Below are 22,930 nucleotides of genomic sequence, written 5' to 3' on the forward strand. Positions count from 1 at the left end.
ACTAAAACATATTTTTTAAAATGGTTAACATAGCAAATTTCATGTCATGTATATTTTAACCACAATCAAACATGTAAAATGGAAAATAAACAACTCAGGGGTACCAGTGAGGGTGCTGTGGGTCTAAAGGAAAACAGACAGGTGGGTTCTCAGTAAGGATGGCACGTGGCCTAATTTCAATAGGTGTTTTAGATGGTTCCACATCCCGGGATATCCAGCCTGGTGAGGTGTCCATTTGAGGATTCATTTGGGAGGGCTTGGTTGGTGATGGCATGCTGTTCATAAATCCTTGCCTGAAATTTTGGTTGAATGAGTCATTATGGCATTAGCTCTATTAATATTGGGTCAGAGGACAACATGCAACTTTTTTTTTCAACATACAACTTTATGAAGGTCAAAAATATGACAAACATGGCCTCCTATTGTTAGAGTTTTAAAGTGACAGATTCCTGGAAATAAGAAATGACAATTCCTTTGGAACATGTAAACCTCTATTCAAGATATGAATATATTTTATGTATCCATAGAAAAATTCCCTGATATAAATTACATGATGCACTTTTTCCTGAGTCCCCTTTCTTCCATTATCCCATGCCTCTAAGGAGAGCACCTTCTGAGGCTGCAGGGCATGCTCCCTGAGAGTAGTGTGCTCTGCCCTGAGCAACCTTGAAAGTGGCTCTCTGGTGAGGTCCAGAGGAAGGCAGGAATGGAAAAGTCTGGGCAGGGTAATGGCATAGCATGACAAGGAATATTCCAAAAGATGCTGCCTTCCGTCTGGAGGACCTAGTAGAGAAACAGGTGTTGAAAGGAATTGTGGCATCAAGGAACTTGGGAGAGGACCATGCAAAGCATGCTGTGAAACCTGGCTTCTCCCAGGAACTTTTCAGTAAGCATGTTTCTAACTGTGCCTGGAGAGGTGTGTGGCTGTCTGTATGGGGGGACAAAGTGCCAAGTGACCCTTCCTTCATCAAGGATAAAATCAGTGCCTTAAGCAACTTAGTGAGACCCTGTCTTTTTGTGACTGGCTTCTTTGAGTTGGCATAATATTTTCAAGGTTCATTCATGTCATAGCATGTCATCAGTACTCCATTCCTTTCTATTGCAGAACAACATTCCATTAGATGGATATGCCTTATTTATTAAACTATTTTGTTTGTTGACTTAGTCACTTGTACTTTTTGACTATTTGAATAATGCTGCTGTGAACACTCATATAACTTTGTTTCTCTTGGATGTACACCTAGGAGTGGTATTGCTGGGTCATTTAGTAAGTCTGTGTTTAACATGGAAGGAGTTTCCAGACTGTGCTAGAAAGCAGGCTCATCTTTTACATTTCTTCACCAGGTCACAGTGTATCCTTGTCCCTGAGAAGATATGCTATTGTCCATGTCATTGATTGTAGCCATCCTTCTACTCATAAAGTGTTCTCTTGTTATGACTTTGATTTGCAATTCCTTAATGATAAATGATAAATGATTACTTATCAAACATAATGATCTTTAGAGAAGTGCATATTCAAATCTTTGGATACTTTTTTATTGGATTTTCTTTGTTGTTTAGTTGTAACAGTTCTTTCTATATTTGGGGTAACAATCAGTTCTGAGTTATAATCTATGATTTGCAAATATTTTCTTCCATTCTGTGAGTTGTCAATTCATTTTTAGTGCATTCTTTGATACTCAAAAGCTATAATTTTCAATAAAGATTAATTTACTTATTACTTCTTTCATTGCATAGCTAGTGCCTTAAATTAGTAACTACTTCTAAATGTAAGGCCAAAATAACGTATTCCTGTTTTTTAGGAGTCTGTAATTTTAATTTTGTATTGAGTTCTGTGATATATTTTGAGGGTGTGTGTGTGTGTGTGTGTGTATGTATATGAAGTGATGTAGGGAGTCTGACTCCATTCTTTTCTGTTCTCACATGCCCATTATTCTTGGTGATGCCTCAGCACATAATAATATTGACCATACACATAAGGGTTTTCTGCAAAAATTCATACATGATTTGCTCTTCAGGATAAGGAGCCATGAAAGCCCCTCAGTGACAGGTTTGCTCTCTCCATCCTTCCAGGCTCACTGTACAGTGCCCACCTGAAGCTATAGGTACAGCCTGTGCTTCCAGAGGCTGGGCTGTCTCTGGACCTCATGTTCTGAGGACTCCACTTTCAGTGAGCCCTCATGCCCATTCCTCTGTGTCCACGTGAATAAATGGTGCTGGGAAAACTGGATGTGCATATGTAGAAGAATGAAACTAGACCCCTGTCTAACCCTGCACAAAAGTCAAGTCTAAACGAACCAAAAACTTGGGAATTAGAATAGAAACCTTGCAACTTCTAGAAGAAAACAGAGGGTTAACACTCCATCATGAAGATGCAGGCACCAACTTCCTCTCTTTTCATTGGTCGCATTGGTAACACTCCTTTGGGAGGTGAGAGGCACATTCCATTTTCACCCAATGGAGGAGGAAGTCCAGCTTTCTCAATGCAAGCTCATCACTGATAGATTTGGGTGGAGTTCAAACTGCCCACTGCACTTCCACTAGAAACACCCTCAACTGAGGGGCAGAGGTGCCTCATTATAGCTTCACAAGTCCCCAGTGGTGCTGTGCTGTGGGATGGTGTTGTCATTTCTGAGCAGGGATATATTGCTCCCGCCTCACTAGCTGTGTCTGGCAGCAACTCACTGGGAAGGAAAAAGAGCCTTGTTACCTCCAGACAGGGGGAAAGTCCAGACATCCAGATGGTCTCCATTGACACTGGGATTTCATTTTTTGGCTGGCTGAATCCCGGTTCATTTGCTTTATCACTTATACTAAATTTGTTTTTTTTTTTTTACCTCCCTTTCAATCCTTATCAGCTACCACCAGATTTCTCAGTGACATCATTCGCCCTGGGGTTAGAAACATCTGGTTTTTGGGTCTTCACCCTGATCTTCTTGCCTTTCCCTCTTATCAGGTGAGGACAGCCAGCCAGGGGCTTCACTCTTTTTATCAGGGTAAGGGAAAGAAATTGTTTGAGGCCATACTGGAGGGACCTGTGGGTGTGCCTGGTGAAACTTCAGGTTTTTCAAAATAGAGTTGCTTAGGCTCAGGCCTAAGGCCATTCTATCATACACACACACACACACACACACACACACACACACCCAAAACCAGGGGATTTGTTACTAATCTACTTATGATAAAAACAAGTAGAACAGAGCAGAAAAGCAGAGCAGAAGAGGAGGGCAGCAGCCAATCCTGGGACCCTCCTTCAAATTCCATTGTGGACTGAAGAGCAGGGCAGGGCTACATTCCCAGTCCTTGCCCCTTGGCCAAAGATCTATGTGCACATGCAGCACATCTCCCACAGATGCAGGCAATGAGGAGGGTGCGGGCAGGTGGAAAGGGTTCAGCCTGAGCAGCTGAGTCCACTTAGGAGCTCAGGTGGAAGAGATGCCTCCTGGCCCCTGGAGAAGCCACCTTCACTGCCCCTTCATGACCCCTTCCTTAGTAGGAGGCACAATAAAAACAAATAATTCCTTCTATCTGATGGCACCTCAGTGGGCTGGCCACTACACACACCTGGAACACCCTGGGGCCACAAGTCCTCCTGCCATTTCCTCATGCTCCCCTGTGAGCTTTGCTTTGTAATGCAAAAATACTTAACCAGAGAGCTGTCCTCTGAACAGGTTTTAAAGGGCAAAAGACCACATTCTTAACTACATGTGCAGATCTCTAGGTCTCACTCACCTGGCATACATGTGCCCATGTAGCTTTGACCAACACCTATTTTTCACCCTCACCCCTGTTGACCACCCTTTATTCTCAGCCTCTATAAGTTTACATTTTTAGATTGCCCATGTAAGTGAGGTTGTGCCAGATTTCTCTGTGCCTGGCTTATGTAATTCAGCACAGTGTCCTCTAGCATCACTCCAGTTACTGAAAGTGCTGGCTTCTCCTTACTTTCTTGGTTGAATAATATTCCACAGGCCACCTGCCAATTTGCTTATCCATCCATCCATTCACCCACAGGAAATTAAGATGGATTCTGTCCCTTCCTATTGTGAAGGGTGTTGCAGCAAACCCATGAGTACAGATATCTCTTCCACATGCTGATTTCATTTCTTTTAAATGTACACAAAAGAGGTCTTTCTGGGCCATATGGTTGTTCTATTTTTATTCTTCCAAAGAACCTTCACACTGCTCTCCATGGTGTCTGCACATATTTTCACATTTGCAAATCCTCTGTACATAATGCATCATGGGTATTGAGGAGGAGAAAGATAGTGAGTCAGCCACACAATTCCAACCAGAGGAGTTTTTAGGGGAATGGCCATGTGACCTCAGAGCCCACAGAAAATAAGCTCAGTGGCCTTGAAGAGTGGCACTGCCATGCACAAATCTAATGGAAGGTGAAGTTCACAGCAGGAGTAGGTTTTGTGCTGGGTCTGCTCGTCCACCTGAAGGTCTGTAAGAGGCTTCACCAAGTTTCTGTTCTCCCCAGTGCTATCAGTCCAAAGCCCTGAAATGGTTTCCTGGAGACATATGAAAAACCTGCCATCAGTTGAACACAGCACCTCCTCCTCTCACCTGCTGCTTCCCAGGCTGGCAGTGACAGCCTCCCCCCTGTCCATGAGTACTGCAGTGGACTTGCTAGTCACCTTGCCACTGTGTGCACTGCCATTTCTGCAGATAAGTGCCTAAGAAGGACTGAGTCCAGAAGACCCAGGCCCCCTCCACTTCCACTCAGGATAAGATTAGAACACATCTAGGCCTGGATAACTCCCTGAGGATAGTTCTGTTCTTCTGGCTCTAAACCCAGAGGGACGTGAGGCTGGAGCTGCTTCCATGAGGGAAGAGCCTGTCTGACCATGGGACACACACGGCAGAAGGCAAAAATGAAAGTGAAGAGAAATTGTACGCTGATGAGTCCCTAGATGCTACTGGATCTGCAGTCCACTCTTCCCCTGAATACTTCAGCTATACAAAATATTATTCCTTCTTGTTTTTCTGAACCTGTTTTAATTGGATTTTCTGTGATTTGCAAATGGAAGATAACAAAATGATACATTTCATAAACTCAGGACAATCTTTATTGTAATTTTTTTGTCTTGTTTTTCTACTATGTAGACTAGCATCTCTCTCCCAGAAGAAGAAAGGGAGGAAGAAGAAGGGAGAGTGAGTATTTGATGGAAGGTTCTATCTGAGCAGTCAGCCTGAGAAGGGAAGGGCAGACATCGATGATCTTACCATCACCACAAACAATGACCGCCTACACTCTAGTAGGCTTATCTGTCCCTCACATGGCACTCTAATTAAATAACCACCTTTAAAAAACCCATAACATCTGGTGATCCTCAGATAAAATCAAATGTGTCATGCCTCTTCTTAGTCTTTAGTTATATATCAACACAAAGCAAGTAAATTTCTGTGACTTTTTACATGCAGAAATAAATTTGTCTATTTAAAGAAAGTACAGGTACTAGCCCCAGAAAGTCAAGCTCCATTGTGATGGTCCATTCAAAAATGAAGAAAAGAAGACACACCCTGGATGAAAAAAAAATCCTGCTAAGAGAAACCTTCCCTCCCAGTATCTCACAGTCCCATCTTTCTGTCCTTATAAAAACCCTTTGTGTCCCTGAGATCCCCAGGAGGGCACTATGAAGATGACAGCCCCACAATCCCCCAGTGTGCTGGACCTTCAGTAAACCTGATTTCTTTCCCACTAATTCACATCTTTTGACTACTGGTTTTCCAGTGATGAGGTGCCTGGACTTGGGTCTGGTAACACCTGGAGTCTGCAAGTCTTCTCTATCACTGATGATGACTCCAAATTCTTTTTTTTTAAACTGCCTGTTACATCATGTCTAAAGGCTCCTGTTTCAACAAATTATTCTATTTTCAGAGTAACCCTTTTTATACAGATAGTGGTTTGTGAAGAAACACTGATAATGGAGGGCTTACACCTGTAGCAACTCTGCAGGGTGCTAGTAATCAAAAGGTACAGTAAGGCATGGTATTTACTTCCATAAGTTTTCAAAAGGCTTACAAAGTGCCCACACATTTTGTAAAGAGCGTAAAGAATCATGAGCCCACATAACTCTTGATGCACCACCTCCAGGGTGCAGAAGCAGACCATCTTTATCTTCTTGAAACAACAGATTATTATACCAACTAATCTGAAACCTCACACTTCAAAATGAACTCCCAACATTCTTTCAACTCTTAGGAGGAAACTATTTGCCAGCTGTTGTACAAAGGTCAGGTGCCTCCAGGACACAAGCTTTGTTTTCACCATGTGATCTAAATTAATGATCTTGGCCAATTCACATAGTGGTGCTTTAACTATCTCCTAAGCTCTTATGTGTTTTTTTTTTTTTTTTAATCTAGAAGGCACTGCATGTGCCTAACTATATTGAAGTACCCCCTGATTGAGCTCTATTAAATTTAGTGATCATTTAGAAAGTTAATCAGTGGAGAAATTCACAGAAGAGCCCTGTCTAGTTATAAATCTGTTACTCTGAAGCACAATAAAATTATTCCTAGGTATAAGGTACAGGAAAGAAGACCCTTTTTACTTACTTTTCCATATGCCTGTCATCTAAGGATTTTGCTTCTCTTATCTGTTCCTGTGTACTTTTATGCATTTTGTCCTTTATTCTTTTCTTCTGAAGTAAAGAAATACAAGGGGAAATAAAGCAGGCAAAACAAATGGCAGTTTGTATTAATACATTTATATATATATGTATCAATTGAAATGAGAATACAGGCTTACTTCTCACTGAGTTTTTTGAGCTTCTTTCACTGATTGTTCTAACACTCTTCAGCAACATCTGTCAACTTTTGAATGAATCAATTTGTTATTTTATATGATCATTAGCAGAGCTTCTGCCCCTACTTTACCCACCCACATTTCTGTGTTTAGAAAATCTGTGATGAATGCTAAACAATATTTTAAATCATCAACATATAACACTGGCAAAGAGGACATAATGTTAAACCATCATATTATCTTGACTGATGGGTTTTAATAAGAAGGTCTTATTATGTCTATTCAAACAAACTGAATTTATTAGATTGTTGGGCCTGTTACTGCAGATTGCCTCAGGTAAAACACAAATAACAGAGGAGAACTAGGTTTCTATCTGTACTCTATGACTTACTGACACTGGGATTTGGTTAAAGGGCCTATATTTTGTGAACCTACATTCATGATTTTAAATAGGATTATCACTGCCTTTATCTCTTGAATGTATTATGGCTCTTTAAATGAGCATGACACACATGTAAGTTATATTTTGGTTTCCATATTTCACTTATCATTGAATTGCTTCAAGAGTTACATGAGTTTCCCATCTAGAAATCTTCTTCACAGAAAAGAAAACAATAAAGCATGTGAAGAGAACTTACAATGGGAGAAAAACTGTTGCACCTGCACATCAGGTTTAGCGTTCATCTCCAGGATATATAAAGAAATCATAAAACTTAACACAGTACAAACAAGTATTCCAATCACCAAATGGGCAAAGGAAATGAACAGGCACATCATAAAAGAAATGCAAATGGCCAACAAATATATGAAATAAATGTTCAACATCACTACAAATTAGAGAAATGCAAATTAAAACTACACTGCCATTCCATCTCACTCCAGTTGGAATGGCAATTATCAAGAGTACAAGTAATAGAACATGTTGACAAGGATGTGAGAAAAGTTGATTGAATTAGACAAAGGGGAAATAAAAGGAAGGCGGAGAAATGGGAATAGAAAAGACAGAATGAATCAAACATAACTTTCCTATGTTCATCTATGAATATACACACAGTGAAACCGCATATCATATACAACCATAAGAATAGGATCCTTATTAGAATAAGTTATATGCTATATTCTATGTATATATAGTATTTCAGAATTCACTCTTCTGTCATTTATATATCTAAAAATAGTGAAGAAAATTAATTTAAAAATTTCATACTATAAACCTGTATAGGATGTTCAATGAAATTCTAGTAATCTAAATTTAGAAGAGTAATGTTGTAACTTTGGGGATACATGATGAGGACGTTTAGAGCAATTTGATTTTTTGCATCAATTCCTGCTCTAAGATTCTCAAAGAGGCAGCTACTAAAAAGATTTGGAGTCTTTTGTAGTACTCTAGGACCATTTCTGGGAAGCAGTATCATGTCTACAGAGATGCAGGGGGTACAGAATTATTCTTTCAAGGGACAGGTGGACCCATGCTACAGCTACACTGTGACTACAATCTTGTGGGTTCCATGTGCTTCTATCTGGACGACAACTTTACTGAGTTTCATATCCTAGTTTATTCAGTGTGAGTGATGCCTGTGTGTACCTCACAGTGCTGCCATGAGAAATACAGGAAATAGCGCACATTAAGTGCTCAGTACATGCTCTGGGTTAAATTGTCAACACATCCCAGCACATCAGCTTATTACATCATCTGAAAATGAGGTTTTTGTGCATGAAAATGTTATATGAGGCCATAGTCAATTAGAGTGGGCTATAATCTGATGACTCATCACCTTAGAAGAGGAAAATTTGGACAAGTATACTTGTGCAGAGAGAACACCATGTGATAATGGTGACCGAAAAAGGAGAGATGAGTGCACATGTGAAGGTATGCCAAGTATTCCCCACAACCACTGAAAGCTAGAGGAATTAAGGAAAAATTTCCCTAGACTTTTCAGAGCATATACCTTATAATAATTCAGTTTGGACTCCTAGACTCCACAACTGTGTTACAGTAACTTGATTTTTTTTTCAGTGGATTACTTTTGAGTTTTATTTTTTTTAAATTACATTAGTTTTTTAATCTTTTTTATTTTTTCTTTTATTTATTTTTTTATTATTAGTTGTTCAAAACATTACAAAGTTCTTGACATATCATATTTCATACATTTGATTCAAGCAGATTATGAACTCCCATTTTTACCCCGTATACATACTGCAGATTCTTTAAGACACCCAGTAAGTATTATTTTTCAGAGTAGGGCCCATATGTTTGGCTCCCCCTTAACACTCAGTAGAGGGGTTAGTCCCAGACTGGTAGCTTCCTGTCATCAAAGGGAAAAAGAGGAATTCCACGTGGTCAGCAACATCCTGTGTCCACAAAGATCTGGATAAAATATCATGAAAACTCAGTATGGAATTCTAAGAGTAAATGATATTCTGAAATTCACATGGAAATCAACAATCCAAAAGATGAGATTCTAAAAATAATATATAGACAATTGTTGAAGTACAGAGGTAGGGCTTGCAGTCTTCAGGGAAAAGGTCTGCAAATGAGAAAGGCCCATGAGAATGGAGGATCCCAAGCGCCCCATTTTATCATGAACATATGCAGGTGTAATCTAAGTAGAAGCTACAGGTAGGGCACTGGGAAAAGAGGCAGGTAAAGAAGGTGAAGACTGCACCCAAAGAGGACCTTATGTCACCTTCATTGCCCCCGAAATTTCTAGACAAGGACCATCAGTTCGAAGTGTTTAGACCAGGAACATTAGCAAACCCTGGGGACTTATAAGAAATACAGAAGCTCAGGCCCACCCCTGGCGCCTGAGTCAGACACTCTGAGTTGAGGCCCAGAAGTCTGAGTTTGAGTGAGCTCTCCAATTGACTGTCATGCACCCTATTTGAGATACACTGTTCTAGTCTTGAACAGATGGCCTGGGGTGGAAGCATCAATTTTATTCTCCATGAAGACACCTGGGAATTGCAGAACCATACCAATAACTTTTCTCTTCGAAGCTCCTGACCCTTCACCCTAGTCTCTCTTAAAATCAAATATCCAAAAGAATATGTGGATATATAATGGAAAATTACTCAGCCTTAAAGAAAAGTCAAATTAAGGCATTTTCCAGTAAATTGATGGAACTAGGGACTGTCAAGGTAAGAAACCAAATGCCAACATCAAACTGAATAAAAAAAGTTGAATTTTTTTTTCTAAAAATAAAAACAAAACAAGGAAGTAAACTTTCACCACTCCTTGAATCCCTAGCCAAAGCAAACAGGCAAGAGAAGAAATCTAATGGCATACACATAGGAAAGAAGAAGTCCTGTTGCCTCTGTGTACTGATGACATGAACATTTTACTTAGATGATTTAAAATGCTCCATCAGAAAATCTATAATGTTGATAACAAATCTACCAAAGGAGATGATACAAGAACATAATACATAAATCAATTGCATTCCTATATTGCAAAAACAAACCTGCTTCAAAACAATTGGGGAGAATATTTTATTCACAAAACCCTAAAAAAAAAAATATTTGGTAAAATACTTAACCTAGGAGATAAAAATCTTCAACAATGAAAATTATAAAATGGTAAATAGAAACAAGTTGAAGACAACCTTTAGAAGTGGAAATACTTCTAATGTTCTTGAATAAACAAAATTAGTATTATCTAAATGATCATACTACCTTAACCAGTGAACAGACTCAGTACAATCCCAATCAAAATATTAATGAGATCCTTCACAACACACAGACAAAACACATTTCTCAAATTCTTCTTGACCCAGAAGTGAAATAGAATAGCCAAATGTATTCTGAACCAGAAGAGTGATGCTGAGAGCTTCACAGTACCAGATATCCAATTATGTCACAGAGCTTTATAAAAAAACAGGTTTATGTTGGCACCAAAATATACCTGAAGACCAATGGAATAGAAAATACAGACAGATCCACAAAGATACAGTGCCTGATTTGCAACAAAGGGGCCAAAATATATGTTGGAAGAAAAACAGAAACTTTTTTTTACAAGTGCTGCTATAAAAACTGGATATTCATATGTAGAAAAACATAAAATTTTATCTGTCTCACCCTGCAAAAAAGCCAACTCCAAGGGGTTCAAAGACCTAGGAATTAAACCAGATACTCTACAGTTGCTTAAAGAAAATGTAGGCCCAACACTCCAAATTATTGACAAAATTATCAACTTTCTTAACAAGACTTCTAAAGCACAAGAAATAAAACTAAGAGTAAATAAGTGAAATAAAATCAAATTTCAAAACTTCTGCACAACAAAGGAAACAAGAATGTAAACAGAGAGCCTACCAATATGAGAAAATATTTTTCATCTGAATCTCAGAAAATTAATGTACAGAATTTAAAAAAAAGACTTAAAAAATGAAACCCCCAATTACTAATTGGGCACAAAATCTAAACAAGACATTACTTAAAAGAAGAAATACAAGTGGCATATATATGTTCAACATCTCTAGGAATCAGGGAAATGCAAATCAAAACTACAAGGAAGACAAAGTCTGTTATTATTGTGCCCTCACTCTTTCCCTATACTTCAATAAAACTATTAGATTCAAAAAGAACTACATGGAGATTTTATCTCACTGAACTCAAAATATCAATTATCAAGAGTAATGTGGGGGGATCCACACATCAGAGAGAACATTTAGGTGGAAAGGAATAATAAAGCTTATTGGATTAGACATAGTAGGATAAAGGGAAAGGAGGAAATCGGAATAGGAAAAACAGTAGAATGAAACAAACATAACTTTCCTGTTCTTATATGAATACACAACCTGTGTAACTCCACAGTATATATAGCACAAGAATGGAAAGTTATAGTCCATGTATGTATAATATGTCAAAATACACTTTGCTGAAAAGAATTTTTTTTAAAGAATAATATGTGGTGAAATTTACACTAATGCAGTGTTGATAGGACTGCAAATTAGTACAGCCATCCTGTAAAACTGTATGAATATCCCTTTCAAAATTTGGAATACAACCACCATCTGACCTGGTTGTCCCATTCCTTGGTGAATATCCAAATGTCTGAAATCAGCATACTATAGAAACACAGGTACATCAGTGCTTATAGCAACACAATTCGTAATAACCTAACTACAGCACCAGCTAACATACTCATCAACAGACTAATGAATAAAGAATACCTGGTGTATATACACAATAGAGTTTTACTTAGTCATTAAGAATTAAATGATGGCACTAGGTGGAAAATTGATGAAATGAGAACACAATTCTAAGTGAAATAAGCCACACTCAGAAAGCCAAGGGTCGAATGTTTCCCCTCATATGTGAATACTTGACCACATAATGAAAAAGGGGAGAATCCAACACAAATAGCAGAGATATCTGTGGAAGGGGTTATAGGGAAGGCAGGGAGGACAGAGGGATGAACAGTAGAATGAAACAAACCAAACTCTCTCTGTAAATCTATGAATAAAGCAGGTGAATTTAAATGTTGTGTATGTCTATAATGCATTAATTTAAAAATTTATAAATTAATAGAAGATACACCAAGAAGCCAGACTCATGTTCTCCCTTTCACTCTTCCTCTATTTTTTCTTTTACTTTTATTTCTTTTCTTCCTCCTCATAAACAATGCACCCTATGTTGTCTATAGATCAGCCCTATTTTGAAATTGCAAATCTTTGTCTTCCTGATATCTTCTTCTTCTTTCCTCTTATTTACCACTATTTTTAACTTCTCTTACCACTGGTTAGTTTGTAAAATGTCAGACCCCACCACTAATTCTCTAGAAGCAGTTAAAACACTGGAACTCATAGGTAATACCAATTGTTTGAGTTTACAATGAACAAAATTCATGATTAACCACTATCTTTACTGATAGAAATTGTTTACCCTACAATTTATGTTTATGGTGTCAATCAACATTGTAGATGTCATAACAGGAACTAAGTACTTAATTTAATCCTATGTGTTATATGCATAGGTTTTTGCAGTTATTTGACTCCCCCTAATCTCTGAGGCACTGGAAACCTACAGGATAAAAGCTGGTAGAGTAAAAACCCCACTGCTTCAGATCCATTTGTAGATATGGATAGACACTTAAACAATAAAAAAAGAGATAAAAACATCCAAAACAAAACAGAATAATTTAACATTAGACTCCACTGATACTACAGTACAGGAAATATCAAGGAATGAATTTAGAAAATTCATAGACAAGATGATCTAAGAGGTAAAAAAAATGATGTAAGGATTGGAATCAGAGAGAAAATATAAGAAGTGAAAGGTCTTGTCAAGAAGGAAATACAGATTTTGAGGAAGAATCAATTGGAACTTCTTGTAATTGAAGAATCAATAAACCAAATTAAAAATTCAATAGAAAGCATAACCAACAGACTAGGTCATTTGAAAAATATATATTGAGGTAACCAAGGCAATAAAAATAATCTTGGCAAGAGAAAAAATGTTAAGAGAATATAAGCAGAATTTCAAAAAATATGGGGTAGTACTAAAAGTTCAAATCTAGGATTTATAGGAGCTCTAAGGTACAAATTAAAGAAATGCAATACATTTTCTATGTGATAATAAGAGAAAAATTCTCAAGTTTTAAAAATTAAATGGAAAATCAAATTCAGGAGGCATACAGGACTTCGAATATACAAAATTATAACAAATCCATTCCAAGGCACATGATTGTAAAAATGCCTAACCTTGAGGCTGGGGCTCTAACTCAGTGGTAGAGTGCCTGCCTCACACATTTGAGAAACTGGGTTCAATTCTCAGGACCACATAAAAATAAATAAATAAGGATATTGTGTCCATGTAAAATTGAATATAATATATATATATATATAATATTATATATATTATATATATTATATACACCCACACAAACATATATGTGTGAATACTATATATGTGTGTGTGTGTGTGTGTATATATATATATATATATATATATTGTATAGATTAGGCATTTGGCATATATATATATATATATATATATATATATATATATGCCAAATGCCTAATCTACAAAAAACAAACAAACAAACAAAAAAACCAGAATTTTAAAAGCAGCTAGAAAAAATGACTGGTCATATTTAGAAGTAAACAAAAATGATTTTAGCTGATTTTTCAAGCCAGACCCTTAAAAACTAGGAGAGCTTGAAATAATATATACAAAACTCTGAAAGATAATGGATGCTATCAAAATTAATTTTTAAAAATAATTAAGAATATTTTTTAGAAATGTTATCTCACTATTCAACTAAGTGAATCAATTTTCTTAAACGAATCTGCACATTGTAAGAACTAGAACATGGACATCTCCTAGACTAGCTCCAAATGCTCATTCTCAATAAGGTGTCAATCCTGAAGTCGCTTCCTTCATATCTCTGCAGTATTATGACACATGTGATCTCATGTATTCTGTATTCCTTCATATCTGACATCAAGCAAAGAAGTGCATATCAAACTCACTAGAACCAAAAGAAAGGTGAAAATAGTTTTTAAGACAAAAGAAATGTGTTTTTCTGCTCATAGGAAATGTACAGATCCAAGAGAAAATGGGGAAATAATCATTTACTAAAGGAGCTTTGGCAGACTTTGACCACTTAACTGAGGTGTCAAAAATACGGTTTATGCCATCTTAAACATTTAAGAGTCTAGGAGGAGTCATGATTAATGCCTTTGACTCTAAGCTGACAAGACAATGTTGTTCCCAAACCACTTTCCTGTGGTTTATTTTGCCTCCACTCTCACCTCCTTTTTTTTTTTTTTTTTTAAGAAAGAAAGAGAGAACTTTAATATTTATTAGTTTTCGGCGGACACAACATCTTTGTATGTGGTGCTGAGGATCCAACCCGGGCCGCACACATGCCAGGGTAGCGCGCTACGGCTTGAGCCACATCCCCAGCCCACCTCATTTCTTTTTACATTCTTGGTTCCACAAACATGCACGAACAAGGATTCACACATTCATACACATATGCGTGCGCAGGTGCACACACACACTCACACACACACACACACACAGAGGTAGGTGTTGGGCTCGTTGGGTCATATTGGTCTTCACAATAATAGAACTAGCAGAACTTTCCAGCAATGCATTGATCTGGCCTTCCATGTATGTATGGTTTCTTCTTGACTGTTTCCTCTCAGGACTTTCAGTAATCTCCTATGCAGAAACAATTTCAAGAACTCTTATTTGCTTCTTCAGTAAAATGCTAGAGTTGCAGAGACCTCCACATGAGCAACAGTCATGAAATTGAGTAGAGCACAACAATGATGTTGAAGTGGCATATCTGTCAACAAGATGGCACCCTACTGTATAGTTGAAAGTTTAATAGGAAATTTTGCAATGTTCCAAAACACTGTATAGACAGGATTTTGATTTATGTAGCTGAAATCATGAATTATTATGTTTAAAATTCTACATTTTGAACAGAATGCTCCTCCTTTCAGATATTTGGGTCACAGTTTACATTCTGGTATGTGGATGGTGGTGTAACTCTTCTAAACAGGTGTATGTGAATGCACACACACATGTACACGAACACATAGGGATCTGTGTGTCCCTCCCGCCTGACTTGAACTGCTGGATGATGAAGTTCTAATAATTGGACTCTCAGGGGTATAGCTAATTTGGGAGCAGTGGTAACAGAGCTTTGCATGCTATTAATGAATTTGAAATTTATCCTAAAAAACATGGGTAAGTCATTGAAGAATTTTAACCAGACAGGTGACTTGATCAGAACAATGTTTCCCAAATTTCACTCACTGGTATAAATACATCCATGATTTATGTTATATACCTCCATATCTTACACCAAAAGTTAATTAAACTTTCTTAAACCAATTTTCATTTTTTTACAAATGCATTTAAAGAAGGCTATTCATCACTAGGATTGCTTGCCATAATCAAACATGTAACCATTAGGGCTGGGGTTGTGGCTCAGTGGTAGAGCACTTGCCTAGCACATGTGAGGCACTGGGTTCGATCCTCAGCACCACATAAAATAAAGTGGTTTTTTTTTTTAAACTAACTTTGTTTTCTACTATTTATTGTTATAGTCATTAATGATTTGCAAGTAACATTTATTTTGATTCTTAACCCAATTTAAAATTTATTTCTGAGAATTAGATATTTTCATTAATAAAGGTATAAAAAAGCCCATGTAACCATTAAAACAAAACAATATTCATTCATATACCAATTTAAAATCTCATGCACCACACCTGGTGAGCCTCTATGGTATGGACTGGGTCAGGGTTGTCCGCTGACGGCACAAAAATTGAGTTGGCTTCAGGTTCTATAGTGCATCTTACAAGCTTGTTAGAATTAAAGACAGTAGCAGGCTTGGAGCAAAAAAGGCACAAGCCAAAGGTGATACGTTTACCTATGCCTTGTAATATTTCCACCACCAGACCTTCTGAAAGTAAAGTGCATAGATAAAGGTAAAAACACTTGACAGGAATCCAATCTGAGAAACTGGATACTTTGCACTTGCAAAAAACTCCCAAAGGTATTGATGCTGAGAGTTCGTTTACCAATCACTCAACCTGGCGAGCAGGGTACTAGACCAGTGCCCTGGGAGCAGAAACCACGCCTTCCTCCTTTAGCGCAGTGCCCAGCATAAGGCACCTCCTTAGTTTATATGCACAGAGTGTAGTGAACTCTGTGCCCAGTTGATCACATGACTGCACTCTCAACATGCGAGTTTCCGCTGAGTCGTCTCTCGCAATCCTATTATTCAAAACACGTGAAAACTATAGCCGTTTTGCTTAATTTTCGTTGTAACCCCAATAGGATGCAATTTCCATGAGAGCAGGGACCTTACTTCAAGATGATCCCCTCAGGTGGTGGACCCAGCTAAGAGTGTCTCTGGCCTGTTCTGGAAGATAACGGCAGCACATACATCACATAAGATCTCTGCTCTCATTTGGAGCTAATGATCTAGCGAGGACTTCACCAAGCAGCAGACAACTGCGGGGCTTCGGTGCCCAGCATAAACGCAGCGAGGTGTGCCGGATCCAAAAGCCACTAACTCTAGGGAACCGGAAGTCCACAACTCCTGGCATGAGCCCAGAAAACGCCTGCGCAGTGCCAGGAAAGGCGTATCATTGGACAATCCAGGTCGGAAGAGTCCACGGTAGCGGGGGAGTTGTGATAGACTTTCGTAGAGGGAATTAGGATTAAAGAGTGAATATGTGGACCGGTGATATAAACCCAAAGGAGGTAACCTAAACTACTATGTTTACTTATGAAAATGTACGCCCCTCTGCCTTGTGTCTTGGATAAGTCGGATAGATCCAACATCCAGAGCAGTAGAGCGCGGTCGGGATAGAGAGAACCCTCACGAAGGGGGCGTGGGAAAGAGTGTTCGCGGGGGAAGCTGGGAAACTCCCGTCCTCCGCCACCATCTTGCCTGCCTTTAACCCGCAGTGACTGTGGGTCAGCGCAATCTTGAGCCATGAAGCTACTGAGCACAGCCGGGTCCTTCTCGGTAAGCACAGCGGGCGGGTTTGTGGGGGGGGGGGGGGCGTCTGGGGGCAGTGTGTCAGCACTCTGGTTCGGGCGGGAGGTTCGTGATGTGGGGTCCCAGGCCTTGGGCTTCGATCTGCCCTTCAGCTGAACCCGCAGACCTAGAGAGCTGAAAGCTCAGGTGTTTGGAGAGGCTTGGCTCGTTCTGTGAACCGAAGAGACCTAGTGCCGGAAGACCTGAAGAGACAGAGAGGGCTTGAGAGCCAGGCCAAGCGACTCCCTGGAGAGACTCCTGAAGGTCACTACTCTGCCGGCGAGCGGAGGCCGCCCCACACCTAAGCCCCACCCGCCGCGCCTCTTCTGCCGCGGCCTCTGCTTCTAGGTTTATCTTGTGTGTCCGTTTCCCCAGCGGTGAAATGGGCTTACTAATAAAGTGTAAGAAATAAACTACTGTACCTATAGCGCTTATCCCATTGCCTGGAACTTCATTCGTTGTAATTATATCCTGACAGTATAACGTGTGCTGCTTCTCTTGATCTCTTATTACTGGATTCCTCCGGAAAGGATTCTTGGTCGGTCCTTATCAAAAGCCGCTTAACTAGGGCTTCCCTAAGTGACAGTAATGTTCAAACTAGGGCTTCCCCCTTTGAACATAACTGGTTTCCTCAAGGATAGGTGTTTTGTCACTGTGGAGCACTGGTTACCAAGTAATGAAAGAAGGAACGCTTAAAAAAAAAAAATCAGCAAGGAATAATTTGCACCAGTGTACTGTTAGCAATGTCTAGAGAGTTTTGTTTGTAACTACTTTTGGGGAGGCTGCTACTGATAAGAAGGACACGGGTGCTGCTAAAAGCCTAGGATGCATGTAACAGCTCCTTTATAATGAAGAGTTATCCAGCCTAATATGCCCGTAGTACCTGCGTTGAAAATCCCTGCCAGAGGAAAATGCAAAAGACCAGATCTTAATGGGTTTCCTTGTTCTTTATGTTTAGATAGATGTACTGTGGATTATACAAATTTAGGCTGTAATTATATTCCTGGCATGCCTAAAAAACCCAATGATTAACAACACTTTGAGAGCAACTTAGAATGGCAGGAGTGCCCCAATTTTCCTTTATTCCAATTTTCTGAGATAACAGTTGGAAAGGACCAAAGTAAGCAAGTTATAGTAAACTTTAAAGCAATTGTTTATGTTTATGTTTCTAATTGTAGTACTTATTTTATCTCTTTCTCACTTACATTGTGTTATTCAAAGGAGAATTTAGTAATTGATAATTATTAGGACAGTTCTTCACTGATTTGAAAGGGACAAATAAGCCTATAACTAAAAAAGTGACATGGCTGGGTAGTGCAGTGGCTCGTGCCTGTAGTCCCAGCTACTCCAGAGACCAAGGCAGGAGCATCTTGGAATTACAAAGTTTTATATATGCAGCACTTCCATTAGTAACCTTGTAAGGTTTAGTCATAATCAAAAAGTCTTTTGTGACATTTTATATCATTTGCCCCCCACCAAAGAAAAAAACTGACTAAAGTGAATGCATTTTGAATCCATTATCTGACATTTAAAAAGAGCTTTTTTTCCCTATTGTGACTGTATATTATACACCAAGAATATGCTGTGAATGAATCTATAGGGTGATATAAACTTTTATTTAGTCAAAGAAGGTAAGACCCTTGATTACTCAGCCTTTGGAACATGAGAATGAAGATGCAATGAAAATATTAGTGCAGAGGAAGTTGGTAAGCATTGGGTTTTTACAAGGTTGCTAAAATTATTAAGTAGATGAATTGGAAAATAGCCTAAAATGAAGAGACTTGTAGGGCAGATTAAGGAAGCAGGTTTTTTTGGGGGGAGGGGGTGGCAAATGATATACAATGTCATAAAAAACTTTTTGTTAAAATCTCTAAGATGGAGTTAACATGGCAATTCAGTATACCTTTCCAAAAACTTCCAAAGCATCAGAGCTAGAGAGAAACACTAGAAACTTCAGTAAGGTAGTTAAAAGGTTCAGAAAATACAATAATTATTTATATACTTAAAAATAGCATAGAGAATTCAGCTGTCTTTAGGAATCACAAATAAATTGACGTTTTAAAATGGCTTGGGTAAGCTGTTGGGTTAATAAGTTATTCAGCTAAACCATCCCACGAAGGTAATGGCTGCTCTTTTTACTTCTGAACACCCTTTTTCTTTTGGCAGCACTGACACAATGCTTTTATTTAAAGCACTTTGTGAGAAATGTGTATAACCTGTCTTTTTTGTGTTTAGAGATTTTATTCCCTCAAAGTTGCCCCCAAAATTAAAGGTACAGTCACCCCCACAGGAGTTACTCTACATCCTCAGGACCTTGAGGTTAGTCTGACTAAATTTCTTGCTATATATATGTATATGTATATATGTGTGTGTGTATAAATACTTTACTCTCCTTGATAATATAAAGACATTAATCATATCTCTACTTAATCTTAAATGCAGTTTACCAAATTACCAAATGGTTTGGTAATTGCTTCTCTGGAAAACTATGCTCCTGCATCAAGAATTGGTTTGTTCATTAAAGCAGGCAGTAGATATGAGGACTCCAACAATTTAGGAACCTCTCATCTGCTGCGTCTTGCATCCAGCTTAGTAAGTATCTTTATTAACCTCACTGTTTGAACATGCTGTGGTATCTTGGTCCTGTGAAAAAGAAAAGCTTTGTTAATTTGCTTGAGCAACCATATAAACTATGTGACTTAAACAAAAAAAAATTTACAATTCTAGAAGTTTCAAGTCAAAATGGAAGTAAGTGTCTTATGACAAGTCAGAGTATCAGCAGAGCCACACTTCCTCTAAAAACTATAGGGAAGAATCCCTCTTTGCCTCTTCCTAGCTTCTGGTGGTTGCTGACAATCCTTTGCATTCCTTAACCTGTAGCTACGTCACTCTAATCCCAGCCTCTGTTGTCATATGACCTTCCTTTTGTCTGTACAGATTTCATTCTTAAAAGGACACCTGTCCTAAGGTATTTAGGACTCGTTCTAATCCAGTGTGACATCTCAAGTATATCAGCAAAGATCCTATTTCTAAGTAGAAGGGAGGATGGGGGAGGGAGCAAGGATGCGGGGTTAGAGACTGAAATTGATCAAATTATGTTATATGCATGTCCCACGGTATGCCACAGTGAAACCTGCCATTCTATTTAAGACTATATTTCCAATTAAATTCACTTCCTTAGGTTCTGGGTAGATAGGAGTTTTGTTCAACCCAATAAAACCTAATATAAAATGTGAAACTGTAGGATATTTGCTACAGAGAACTTTTGTTCCTCATAAAAGTGGAATCTGAATATTGTTTCCCTTTTGTAACTTATTTCACTAAGGATAAGGTCCTCTGGGTTCATTCATGTTATAACATGAGCAAATTAAATTGGTGTCCATCTGAGTGTTTGTGTTAGAACATAAGAAGTAAGTAAAGATTTATTTAAATTGAAACTGAAAGAATTACATATGTGAACATACGTAATTCTCTTTCAAAATAGACTAAGAACTCCAGTAAGCTTGTATTTGAAAATGGAATGTTTACATAAATATACTTTATATTTAAAATATATGCTTGTGCTCTACATCGCACCTTGTTTTATAATTCGTGATTTGAAAGGATCCAATACATAGGAAAGTTTCTTTAGAATATGCTAATAAGGATTAGGCAATAGATTTTGACATAGTGTGATGTTTGGGATACTCAGCATTAAAAAACTACTACTAAGAAAATCTTTTCTTTTTCAAGACTACGAAGGGTGCTTCGTCTTTCAAGATAACCCGAGGAATTGAAGCAGTTGGTGGTAAATTAAGGTTTGTTAAATAAATAATAGGAAATAAAGTGAAAACACCAAAAAATATTCAGTTTTAAGGGAACTTTTCTCTGTTATCAGGGTGATTGAAGATTTCCCAAACAGAACAAGAAAAAGACTGATGAATTTGCATCAAAGAATGAAATATCTTTATCTTTAAAGTAAAAATTTACATAACCAATTGGGAACAGCTATTTGCAATATACATAATATATTAAAGATTTCTATTTGGAAATATAAAGAATTACAAATCAGCAAAAAACAACCAAAGGAAAAATATAAATGGATAAAAGATAGGAAAGACTTCCCGGAAGAGGAAGCCAGAAACACTAGTTTTGGTAATCAGCTGCATACCATTTCACACCCATCAGATTCTTTTAAATATCATATTTTGGCAGAAATAAGGGAGATGGGAGAATATTTTATTCTGCTTGTAAGAGTATAAATTAATGTAACCACTTGAAAAATCAGGGAATACCTAATAATATTAACAAAAGTTAAGTGGTTTGTTTTTTTGCAGGTCTGTTGGGGGGTACTAGGATTGAACTCAGGAGCACTCAACCACTGAGCCATCCCTAGCCCTATTTTGTATTTTATTTAGAGACAGGGTCTCACTGAGATGCTTAGCGCCTTGCTTTTGCTGGAGGCTGACCAAAGTCTTGATCTTTCTGCCTCAGCCTCCCAGGCCACTGGGATTTCAGGCATGCGCCACTGTGTCTAGCGCGGTTTATAATTCGCCTGTATAAAGATATTCCTTTTCTTGGTTGAGACTAGAAAATCTATGTCCATCTTTAGGGAAATGGATAAAGCATAGTATATGATGGGACAAGCATATGGTTCTGTGGTGTTAAGGGACACTGAGCCATCATTAACACCATCTGTCTCTGGACCTTTGTCATCTTACCCAACCAAAAGTCTGTGCCTATTAAACAATGACACCCCAATATTTGTCATCCCCCCAAGCTCCTGGCAACCCCAGTTCTATTTTCTGTTTCTGATTTTGTTCCTCATAAAAGTGGAATCGGAATATTTTACCCTTTTGTAACTTATTTCACTAAGGATAAGGTCTTCAGGGTTCACCCAGGTTATAACACGAGTTAGAATTTCATCCTTTTTAAAGTTGATGTACCAGTTTTTTTTTTTAATTAATATTTTTAAAATTTAGTTGATGAGTATGTTATCATTTTGCACTTTCTGATAGCACTTCAAAACTTTCCAAAGGAATTTATTGATTTAACAAAAAAGACAAAAGGAAAGTTTATTATTCTGATTTATTAATTCCAATTTATTTCCAATTCAGTGTGACTGCAACAAGGGAAAATATGGCATACACTGTGGAGTGCCTGCGGGATGATGTGTAAGTATTTGCATGTGTTTAGAATATCTGCTTTTTTTTTTTTTTAATATATATTTATTTTAGTTGTAAATGTACCTTTATTTTATTTATTTATATGTGGTGCTGAGAATCGAACCCAGGGCCTCACACATCCTAAGCAAATACTCTACCACTGAGCCACAACCCCAGCCCTAAATATTTGCTTTTTAAAAAATCCTAAACTGCTCAGGTCATGTTTGTGTCACTATGACCTCTGACTTTTGTTCAGTATATTATTAACAAATTTTATGCTCATAACACTATTTACCAAGAGTCTTAACATTTAATTTGAGAATGTTAACGCTTGTATAGAATCCTGAATATTGGTTTTAATTTAAAATTTTGACCTGTAACTCTTAATTTTTTTCTAGTGACATTTTAATGGAATTCCTGCTTAATGTCACCACAGCACCAGAATTTCGTCGTTGGGAAGTGGCTGCCCTTCAGTCTCAGCTAAGAATTGACAAAGCTGTGGCTTTTCAGAATCCACAGGCTCGT

General features: G+C 38.0%; 1 protein-coding gene and 1 long non-coding RNA gene across 2 annotated transcripts in view; one reads left to right on the forward strand and one right to left on the reverse strand.

The window, feature by feature from the left end:
- Positions 1-151: 151 nt before the first annotated feature.
- On the reverse strand, positions 152-16,791 carry LOC124099406 (uncharacterized). The gene is made up of 3 exons (XR_006853939.2): positions 15,982-16,791; positions 6,565-6,650; positions 152-4,517 (listed from the first exon to the last, which is right to left on the reverse strand). It is a non-coding gene; the product is annotated as an uncharacterized LOC124099406 (long non-coding RNA).
- Positions 16,792-17,093: 302 nt separating this feature from the next.
- LOC124099404 (cytochrome b-c1 complex subunit 2, mitochondrial) overlaps positions 17,094-22,930 on the forward strand; it is a 28,427-nt gene continuing 22,590 nt past the window's right edge. The window contains exons 1-6 of the mRNA XM_046454461.2: positions 17,094-17,249; positions 19,497-19,580; positions 19,704-19,853; positions 20,994-21,058; positions 22,358-22,414; positions 22,804-22,928. Coding sequence (XP_046310417.1) covers positions 17,217-17,249; positions 19,497-19,580; positions 19,704-19,853; positions 20,994-21,058; positions 22,358-22,414; positions 22,804-22,928 — 514 coding nt within the window. The 5' untranslated portion in view covers positions 17,094-17,216. The remainder of the gene's footprint in view (positions 17,250-19,496; positions 19,581-19,703; positions 19,854-20,993; positions 21,059-22,357; positions 22,415-22,803; positions 22,929-22,930) is intronic.

This window comes from Marmota monax, unplaced genomic scaffold (assembly GCF_021218885.2).
Source record: "Marmota monax isolate L192 unplaced genomic scaffold, Marmota_monax_Labrador192_F-V1.1 WCK01_AAM20220418_F8-fsc00086, whole genome shotgun sequence".
Classification (NCBI taxonomy): Eukaryota; Metazoa; Chordata; class Mammalia; order Rodentia; family Sciuridae; genus Marmota; species Marmota monax.